The sequence below is a fragment of the Primulina huaijiensis genome, chromosome 17 (assembly GCF_012295235.1).
Source record: "Primulina huaijiensis isolate GDHJ02 chromosome 17, ASM1229523v2, whole genome shotgun sequence".
Taxonomy (NCBI): domain Eukaryota; kingdom Viridiplantae; phylum Streptophyta; class Magnoliopsida; order Lamiales; family Gesneriaceae; genus Primulina; species Primulina huaijiensis.
The window spans coordinates 4424722-4435674 of record NC_133322.1 but is presented as its reverse complement, the minus strand read 5'-3'; the positions used below and the strand labels follow the sequence as shown (position 1 = coordinate 4435674).

The window sequence follows — 10953 nt, the reverse complement described above, 5'->3', positions numbered from 1 at the left end:
CAATTCATGTAACTTTTACAAATATAGAAAATTGAATTTGAAATTAAAATTTATTGTTCAAAAGTTTTCAAATTTCGAACTCGAAGAATTTGCTACTTTAAAGTCGAAGGCCTTAAAAATGGAAGTTTTTAACTTAAGTAGTAAAATTTTAAAATTCAAGCAATAATATTAATTTATTTATTTATTTGTGCGTCGATAAATTTAAAATATGGAAATAAGAGTTTTAAATGAAATGAAATTTTAAACATTCTAATATTTACAAGATAATTAAAAATGTATTAAATTAAATTATTATCGAAAAAGGCCGAAAAATTTGAATTGAACCACTTTGTTTCTTTGGTATAAAAAAAGAAAAAAGCAAATTCTTTCAACTCCCAGTTCCAAAAAAACATCTAGATATAAAGAAAGTGCCAACATTTTAATTATCGATTTGATTTATTTTAGTTTCTTACTAACATATACCATTCTATAATAAAATTTCATCTTTATTAAATTTAAAATGTTACATCATTATAAATAAAATTATATTTTATTAACCCTTTGAAACGAATCGCTGATATGTAAAATTAATATATAAATGAGTCAAGTTTGAGTTAAACTCGAACTCGACTCATGAATTCGAGCTCATGCTCATCAGATTCAAAACAAAGAAGAATTAGTTTATCAAACTCGACTCGCTAACTATTATCCCATGTGCTTTGATTTTATTTATAAAATTTGCTCATAAACATGTTCTTACTCTCAGATGAAGTGTTTGATTCACGGACTTCAACTCATGACATGATTATAAGTTTTATGTGGATTTATTATATGTTATTTGATATAAATAATTTTAAAAATTATTGTCAAGTTTTATGACCCCGTTCATGAGTTCACAAACAACAACGCCTGAATTTAAGTTCATCAAAATGCATAACCTTGAAAAAATCTTTAACTCAATTGAGTTGGAACGGAGTCGGATCGACTCATCAAACGGCCTAAGACAAAAGTATGTACAAATTCAACGAAGAACGTAAATTTGGTCACTTATATTCACGATCTTGGTAATTTATATTATTAAATTTCAATTTTAGTTCGTTGTTTTTGATTTTTTTGGTTATTTTATTTCATTTGTCCACGTGGCATTGTCATTATGCATTAAAGATACAAAACTAAAAGTTAAATTGACAATATATAGAAGGCCAAACTCAGTTGTAATGTCACATCAATACAACTGTAAAAAAAAAACTAAATTACCAAAAAGTGAAAGATACAAACTAAAATCGAATTTTGTCACAGAAAACTAAAATCATTGGCAACTCGTGACATGCTTATAAGTTTTATATGGATTTATTATATGTTATTTGATATAAATAATTTTAAAAATTATTGTCGAGTTTTATGACCCCGTTCATCAGTTTACGAACAACAACGCCTGAATTTTAGTTCATCAAAATACATAACCTTAAAAAATATTTAACTCAATTGAGTTGGAACGGAGTTATATCGACTCATCAAACGGCCTAAGACAAAGTATGTACAAATTCAGCGTAGAATGTAAGTTTGGTCATTTTATATTCGTGATCTTGGTAATTTATATTATTAAATTTCAATTTTAGTTCGTTGTTTTTGAATTTTTTTGGTTATTTTATTTCATTTGTCCACATGGCATTGTTATCATGCAGTTTCATATCAACAAAGCCCTCGAAAAACTATTAAAATTATAAAAAATTTAAATACAAAACTAAAAGTTGAATTGACAATATATAGAAGGTCAAACTCAGTTGTAATGTCATATCAATACAACTGTAAAAAGAAGCTAAATTACCAAAAATTAAATGATACAAACTAAAATCGAATTTTTTCATAGAAAACTAAAATCATTTGCAACTCATGACATGCATATAAGTTTTATATGGATTTATTATATGTTATTTGATATAAATAATTTTAAAATTTATTGTCGAGTTTCATGACCCGCTCGTGAGTTCATGAACAATAACGTCTGAATTTGAGTTCATCAAAATGCATAACCTTAAAAAAAATCTTTAACTCAACTGAGTTGGAACGGAATCAGATCGATTCATCAAACGACCTAAGACAAAAGTACGTACAAATTCAGCGAAGAACATAAGTTTGGTCATTTATATTCGTGATCTTGATAATTATATTATTAAATTTCAATTTTAGTTCGCTGTCTTTGATTTTTTTAGTTATTTTATTTTATTTGTCCACATGACATTGCTATTGATGCAGTTTCATATCGACAAAGCCCTCGGAAAAATATTAAAATTATAAAAAATTTAAAGATACAAAACTAGAAATTGAAATTGTCAATATATAGAAGGCCAAAATCAGATGTAATGTCAGATCAATACAACAGTAAAAAAAAACTAAAAATCGAAAGATACAAACTAAAATCGAATTTTGTCATAGAAAACTAAAATCATTTGCAAGTTTCTCAAGATTTTACTATGGAGTGGATGCAATTCTAATAAAAAAATGTTTTCAATTTTTTTTAAATGAGATGAAATGAATCAAATAGTCAAGGGAGGTGGATGGTGACAACTTAATATCATTTAATGCAAAATTTTGTTTAGAGACAACTTTTACTTTTTAGTAATAATAATAATGTAAATGAAATGTAAATATTATCCTAAAACAAAACACAAAAACTTGACTGATCTCACGGAAAAATACAGGTGATCTGCTGTGGGGAAGGGGAAGTTAACTCCACAATCTTCCCTCCTCCAACTTCGAACCCTAAAAGAAAATATTATTCTATTCTTCCACTCCTTAACCACTCACAAAACATCTCATTTTCTCTTTCTACAACCAAAAAAGGAAGTGAAGGGGAAAAGGGTAGGCTGCCATGGACGATCTTTCACCAAACTGCACCAGTAATGGCGCCTAGAAGGAAAGCCCACGAGTTGAAAAGACCAAAGCAGCCCATAGATGAAATTACTGCAATGGGGAAGCCGGAGGACGAGCGAAATTTGCCAAGTTCAGAACTTGTGGCTCAGGGTCCGAACCCTGGTGCAGGGGACTGTAATTGGTGCTGTTTGTTATGCAGTAGGGTTATAAAGTTGGTGTCTTGTAGATGCGTTTTTGTTTTGGTGCTTGGTGTTGCTGTGCTGTTGTCTGCTGTTTTTTGGCTGCCGTTTTTCCATTTTGGGGATCAGAAAGATCTGGATCTAGACTATGGAGGTTTGTGGGTTTTGTACATTATATTGTTTTTGTTTTTTGAATCTCGAATCTTGAATCCCTCTGTTTGGTTTATTGAATTGGGGTCATCGTCATTATGTTGTGCGTGTAGATCTGGATGTATTTTTTATAGTCTTGCTCAATTTCATTTGTGGCTTCGGCATCTGGGTTTTATTGGGTTTTATCCTACTACTTTTTTTTTGAATTCAGATGCTTAGTTTGATTGGTTAGTACGTGCAATTTTCTTTTTTAATCGGCGCATTTGGATTTTTTCTACGGATTTAAATTTCTTCTTCTTTTTGATGTTTTGCTGATAATCTCTTTTCAAGAATTTTGTTTGATTTATTTTTAATGAGGCCTAGTGATGCAGAATCACTGGATTGCAATGGCAAACTGACCTCACCCTAACTGTGAAAAAAATCTACCTTGGATTGAATTTTATCTGTTAACGGATAATATGTGATCTAAGATAGCCTTACTCATGTTGAGATTTTTATCTTCCTTTGATTGGTCATTCTCCAAGTAGAATATTATTTCTTAAAAAAGGTGCTTTTATTAATGCATACTAGAAAGTGAAATTTGTTGTCTTTGTAATTTGATTTTGTGAATAAATTTTTGGTTACCAAGTTGGAACATTTTGATATTGATGGGTTATTGTTTACGGCATGGAAGCATAGTTGAATTTATTTTAGTTTGTGTTAGGATTAAAGCATTTCATTTGAGGAATGGATCTGGAAGAAATGAAATATCAATCTCCGCCTTCTATCAAGACTTTGAGACCTTTTATCACAGACAAAGATTTTTTTTTTCCTCTTAAAATTATGAAGTGAATTCTGGTGTTCCACTTATTTTGTTTTCCTGCTATCAAAATTTCTGAATAGTTTTCTAAAGGACTAAGTTATCTCACACCATACTACTAGTTCTCTCAAGCAACATAGCATGGATTTGCGATTGACTGACTGACTAAAGATTTGTACAAAAAAGTGTCTTTTTAGTTCACAAATGCTCCTAGTGAGATAACTTTTTCAGTCTTCAATTTGTAGCACATCAGTATATATATCGTTGATGTCATTTTAAGTGCCATTATTCTTCAAATTAGATAGAGATCGATAAGGTCAACTTACAAGCGTTATGAACAGTCGAAGTTTGAAACTTATCATATAGTAATAGTGGTGAGTGAGAATACTGGGAGCATAGTTCAAAAGTAAGAACTCGAAACTTCTATGGGTTAATTCAATTTTGAGCTAATCTTTCTTTTAGTTTTTAATGTTTTTGCGAGGGACAATATATGTTTTAACTAATAGCAAAGGATCACTCGTGAATAGAGTTACAATACATAGGGATCAATGAAGAAGTTCAATTGTCCTTTTCATCAATCTGCAAATACATAAGATTGAGAGATATGGGTAAATCTACTTAAGATCCATCTGACACGCATGCCTCTAAAATCTGCTATTCTTCTATTTTTTTCCATGTAGTGTCTTTCCCCCAATATTCTGAGGTCCTGATTTTTTCTCACGGTTCTGTTCTTTAAATTCAGTTTAACTTTTATTTCTGAGGAAGGCTTTGATTACTGGTTTTATTTCATTATTAGAGAATCAGATGGTAATTTCACCTTTGGAAGTATAGAAGTCTTACGCTGAGGCCTATGCTGCATTTACTTGAGGACTCTCAATCTTTAGGAATGGATCTCTCTTCCATTTTGAGAGCAATAAGAAAAACGTAGAATTCGAGCTAGACAGGATGTAAAGAAGTTGAAAAGAATAAGCTCAACTTGACTGGGATCGTCATAAAGTTCAAAGGCCTGGAAGTTCACGTGATATCTGATGCTATATCATGGACATGTTCTTTGCTTGTTGATAACCAATAGAATGAGCTTGCTCGATATGATTTATCAATTGAACGACAACCTGTATTAGCCTAATTCAATGATTTTGTAATCTGTTTATGTCGAGTTTAGACAGCAAATTTGATTTATCAGTGTTTTCGTAATATTGGTTGAAAGGATATCTTAAGTTTCCACTTCCAATTTTAAGTATATTAGTGAATTTTGTTTCTTGGGAAAAAAATAATAACATTTCTTTAATGTTCTCCAGGTCATGATATAGTGGCGAGTTTTGTTCTAAATAAGCCAGCTCCTTTTCTCGAAGACCATATCTCACAACTCGAGGATGATATTTTTGAAGAGATGAGCTTCACCACCACTAAAGTACACTCATGGTTCTTACTTTATTTTTTGTTTCATAACTTTGTTACTACTTTCTTCTTGTTTTAATGTTCCTATGTATTCCTACCAGTTTAGATGGCATATCATTGTTACTAGACTTATCAAAGTGTCTAGACAAGTATCTCAAACTTCAATATCCATTTTCTGTGCTACATGTGTCACAGTTGTCCAAATTCTTTCGGCGTTAATTGTATTTTAAGTCAGAATAAAAGTTGTGCTGCTTTTAATTGTTATCTGACAACTGTTTGGGTTGAGTAGTTAAGAGAAAAGTAAAGGTCAATAAAAAAAAAGCGAGCTGGATTCTTGTATGGTAATCTTAACTATCTATCTTGTGAATAAAAAATGTTCAGACTTCAGGAAGAGTTCAAAACTACTGGTTCCATTTTGAACTCAAACTAGTTCGTATAAAACCTACCACCCATGCTTACATTGTGCTGTGTAAATCTTTCTTCTGACGTGCCTTGATTTTGTTCTTTTGAACTATTTAATCCTTGATTCATTTTCTTTTTGCATGCAGGTAGAAGTAATATCTTTAGAATCATTAGCTGGATCAAACATAACTAAAGTCGTGTTTTCAGTTGAATCCGATGTGACTTTCCAAAGTTTAATAAGAGCCTCTTTTGTATATCTAATTACACGCCAATCATCTCTTCATTTTACCGAATCTTTATTCGGGGATCCTTCTTCTTTTAATGTGCTCAAATTCCGAGGAGGGATCACTGTTAGTCCCGAGCAGAAGGCTTTTCTTATGCAAAACATTCAGATTCTATTCAACTTTACCTTGAACTTCTCCATAAATCAATTACTAACGAATTTCGATGAACTTACCAGCCAACTGAACAAGGGCTTACATCTGTCTCCATATGAGGTCCGTGGATATCACTCCTTTGCCTCTTTCTGGTTTCCGGTTTCCAGTTAAATTGTTATTATAATTATATTAATTATACATAAATAGCGTATTACTTTGTTATTATAATTATATTAATTATACATAAATAGTATCTCACTTTGCGAACGATTTATTTCATATCTCCTACACTTCGGTTCAGAACCTGTAATATTTATCGAAGAGTCTTGGCTGCTAAAAATCTCATTTGCCTTGTTTTCTGAAATGCAGAACTTGTATATTAGGCTGACTAATCTTAAGGGTTCCACAGTGGCTCCCCCAACAACTGTTCAGTCACAAGTTCTCTTGGCTGTGGGTATTAATCCCTCAAACTCAAGGTTAAAGCAGTTGGCTCAGACAATCACTGGTTCGCATTCGAAAAATCTTGGCCTGAATAACACTGTTTTTGGCCGGGTTAAGCAAATACAACTTTCATCAATATTGCAGCACTCCCTCGGAAGTGATGGAAGTAGTCCATCACCGTCACCTTCACTTTCACCGTCTCCTCTGTCACGATTCCCGCACCGCCACCCCCACCACCGGCATGGGGCCACTCTTATTCCTGCTATTGCTCCTTCACTATCCCCGAGGAACGGTGGATATGTAATTGGGAAAAGGTCGCCTACATCTGCTCCTGTGTCTGCACCAGCACCAGGAAAGAAAAAAGCAGCAGAACCTCCTGCTTGTCATTTTCGCTATAGGAATTGGTTTCCTTGGAAGCACAATAAGCATTCTGGTACAGCACCTTCCACACCACCAGCTCATGCACCACATGCTGCTTCACCACAACCTAAGCAAGAAGATCCCTTGACACCCAATTCGAATCCTGTTTCAGCAAGTAGTCCGTTGCCAAATGTAGGTTCTGCTCATAGCCAGCCCCCATCAAAGGATGAATTTCACGGCAGGCAGCCGAATGCAATGCCTTTGTTTTCACCCTCACCATCGCCATGTGAGTATATACTTCTCTCTAGAGTTGTCTGAGCATGTCTAAATGTGTGCAAGAATGTTGCACGAGATAGGGGTCAAATCATGGATCCGGATCAGTGGTCTTCACATAGGTTTGTGTTTTTATCTCTCTTGTAAAATAAGAAAGTATTTTAAGTGGACAACACTGCAAGCCATGCTCACGCGTCTTATATGTCAAGGATGAACATGAGAAGGAAAAAGCAAATATCCATAGAATTTAATTCAAACAAAATCAATCTTAGTGTTTTTAAAATTGTTTAAACAAAGTTTAATAAAATAAAATGAATAATCCAGTGGAATTCAAGATCCAGATATAGATGTAACATCATGCTTAACAAGAATTACCCCGTGGTTACTTGAAAGCCTTGTTGGTTTGTAATTTTGATAATGTATTTGCGATTTCTTTGCAGCTTCTGCAGGTGTCTTCTCCCCGAATATACTGGTCCTGCCACTTTTTATATCTCTTGGATTGTTTTTGTAGCAACTGGAGATGTGGAAACACATCATTCCGCCCGGGTCATACTGTCCTAAAACTTCAAAAAGCGCGTCTGTTCTTCGCTCTCTTCAGACGAACAGATCAAACTGCAGGAATTTTGCTGGTGAGGCCGATGCGAAAAGTGCACGCCTTACCTTTGAGTGAGTGCATACATGTTGTCTTATGGTTGTAAATAGTTGTTCAAAAGTTAAAAGAGGGCAAGTGCATTAAGGTCAAAGTCACAGAGGTGACAGGCCATAAAATGACATGCATTCCCTGAGTTGTGCATCATACTTATTCTACATAAATGTAAGCAAATGCAAAACGCCATCCTTTTGTTCCTAATCCTCGACAAGCCTTCAACCCATAATTTTTCTGTCCTAAATGGTTTACTGTTTCTTTTGATAATCCTGAATTTTATAATACACGATCCCGATACGGGGGAAAATTAACCAAATCGAGCTGAATAATAGTCAATGTTTCTGTACTTGATCTTGAGCTCGAATTCTTGTGGTCGTTTCGAAGCTCAAAAGGTATAAGCTCCAGTTTATCTCAGATTTCAGCTTTGAATTCGAGCTTGATTCATTAGATTTGAATTTAGTAGTAAAGTGTTCCTGAGCGAATAATCAAATCTTTATTTGAGTTTGTTGACTCGTTTTTATAGAAATATAAATAGATGTTTTTAACTGATCCAACGATATTGACTGAAAATTCATTATCAATAAAATTAATGGGAATTTTTTTTTTCTGGAAAATAGCGAAGCACTGTCGATATATTTAATCCCTCGAGTCTTTTTATTTTTGTCATATTTAATTTGACTTCTTTTATTTATTTATCTACTATCTTTTCCTTTTAAAAAAAAACATATAATACTAAAGTAGTGTGTGTAAATATTTTGGAAAAATAATTATTGACTTTTCTTTTTCAAAGTTTCGCAAATTTATAAGGAGTTTTGTATCAAAATTTCTGATATCTATATTTACATTTAGGGAAAATTGCATTTTTGATTCTGTGTATTTATTTATTTGTGAATTTAATCAATGTTGTTAAATCTTTTTCGCTCATTTCAATTATATTTATAATTCATTTGATAACTTTTTAGTTATACATATTTCAATTTTGAACAACTTTATCTCATTTCTCGTGAGAGTGTTGATATGACAAACACTAAAGTAACAAATTAAAACTAAAATTTAACAATATAAATGACAAAAATCTCAATGAAGAAAATATTCAAGATTAAAATTATAATTTTCTCTTATATTTATATCTATTATTATTATTATTATTATTAAGAATCTGGATAATAAAGACAAATTTGATGTCTTGGTTTGAATTTTTTTTTTGTTTTCTTACTTTCTTTTCTTTTTACATCACTTGAAATTGCAATATTACCTCTCATTAATTTTTAAATTATGATATTATATATATTTAAATATAAATCAAATAGATTACAAAAAAGACTGCACAAACACACAACACATACACAATACACTAGTTATATATTAAGCAATATAGGCTATTGATAATTTTGTTCTGTTGTATATGTTTTTCAGTCATATTTTTCATCACTTTAATTTTGGCCGTAGAGCATTAAATTATTACATACAAATTTATACTTTCATCTATCAATTTTTTGACAATCACTTTATCTTTTATTTTGTGTGTCCTCAAGGGTGTAATTACACCGACGATAAGATCGAACGTTTTAGTTTTTATCAAAAATTATAACTGATATATGGTGATTATACAACTCAAATCGTTAAATTTTCTCCCCGTTCAGAATAATTATTGCTGACTTTGGGTAGTAGCAATAAGACAAAAGCACTTTAAAGAATGGTTAATTAACTAATTAGGGACAATATGATTCGAGAAAACAAAATTTCCAATATAAACAAAAAAGTTATGTGTAGAATCGTTGTTGCATTAATAATGGTCGGGGGTTCAAGTGACTTCCATGCGGATTAACCATTTGCAAGTGCTCTCGCCATTATCCAAAACTATTTCCAATCATGTCACCAGCGTCAGCTCAATTTATTACTTTATAAATCTAATTTAGATAATTTTTAATTTTTTTTTTGAACAGATAAGAATCTCGATTTTAAAAACACTCAAATTTGAAGTTATATACTTATGCAAATATAATGATATTAGACTATATTCGAGAGTTATCGCGATCTTCTTCTTATGTTTTCAGCACCAGAGTATACGAGTCTCTTGAATTTTTATGACATGAAATCGAATTAATTCTTAGCAAGTAGGAAAAATTATACTCCAATTAAGAGATATGGGAAATGGATGGATGTTGTGACCTCATGATGTGGGATCTTTTGTGAATAATGAGACAATCAAATCAAACAAAAAATTTGTGAAAAGTTTTTTTACACAACCCGACCCATGAAAAAAACTATTTTTTATGTCATAAGTATTACTTTTTACTTTAAGTATGGACCGAGTCAACTGATGTCACAAATAAAAATCCGTGAGACTGTTTAATATGAGACATACACATCAAATTATATGGTTGAATTTGTCATGTTAGTTAAAACCACTTGATTTATCATTATATATTACTGAATTTTAGGAGAATTCACACAAAAACAACAAAATATAAGGAATATGATCGATCTTATGCTGTCGCGAGAAAAAAGTACAAGGTGTTGGTCTCAGATGGCTCACCTTGACATAATAATATGAAAATAAAATATAAAATTGAACAACTAAAGAGAACACACACTCTCTTAATATAGGAAAACAAATACCTTAAAACTATTATAGAACTGAGCACTTCAAAAGGAAATGCTTATAAGATCAGTATAAGCCCTTCGTCTTTAGGAAAATTTTGTTGTATAATGACTTGACCTCTTACATTTTTGTCAGAGTATTCTAGATATCTTTTGTTTGTTTGTTTGTTTATTTTTTTTATCTCATAGATATTTGATATTACTTCGTCTGCAACAACATTATCATTTATCTCATTCCACTTTCCAACATCCGTCATTTCCTTCGGTCTATCTCCAATAGCCGTCAAACAATTCTGCTTTCTTAAAACTGATTGTTTATTTATTTTCCACAGCATAAAATTTCTCTGATTGAACTTTGTTATCTCGTACCTACCCGCCGTTATGTCTACAACAATTTAGTAGATTGAACAAATAATCTCGTCGTAATAAAAAATCTCAAAAATCTTTTTTGATGTGGAAGATCAATCAAGA

The 10953-nt window shown here is 31.8% G+C and overlaps 1 protein-coding gene across 2 annotated transcripts; it reads left to right on the top strand.

Moving 5' to 3' along the window:
* Positions 1 to 2655: 2655 nt before the first annotated feature.
* On the top strand, positions 2656 to 8113 carry LOC140962919 (uncharacterized). Of its 2 annotated transcripts, none has more exons than XM_073422015.1 (5): positions 2656 to 3186; positions 5280 to 5392; positions 5928 to 6278; positions 6528 to 7245; positions 7744 to 8113. In XM_073422015.1, exons 1-5 carry the CDS (start codon positions 2883 to 2885, stop codon positions 7791 to 7793), a joined length of 1536 nt encoding a protein of 511 aa, XP_073278116.1. In that variant the 5' UTR covers positions 2656 to 2882; the 3' UTR covers positions 7794 to 8113. The 2 variants fall into 2 exon arrangements, with proteins under 2 accessions (XP_073278116.1, XP_073278115.1); XM_073422014.1 differs by having other exon boundaries at positions 2657 to 3186; positions 7673 to 8113.
* The last annotated feature ends 2840 nt before the right edge of the window (positions 8114 to 10953 follow it).

What these genes read in the sequence shown, in the direction of transcription:
- LOC140962919 (XM_073422014.1), top strand. Translation starts at nt 2,883, where the DNA reads ATGGCGCCTAGAAGGAAAGCCCACGAGTTGAAAAGACCAAAGCAGCCC. An exon ending in TACATCTGTCTCCATATGAG is followed by an intron (nt 6,279 to 6,527) that starts GTCCGTGGATAT and finishes TCTGAAATGCAG; the next exon opens with AACTTGTATATTAGGCTGAC. An exon ending in TTCACCCTCACCATCGCCAT is followed by an intron (nt 7,246 to 7,672) that starts GTGAGTATATAC and finishes ATTTCTTTGCAG; the next exon opens with CTTCTGCAGGTGTCTTCTCC.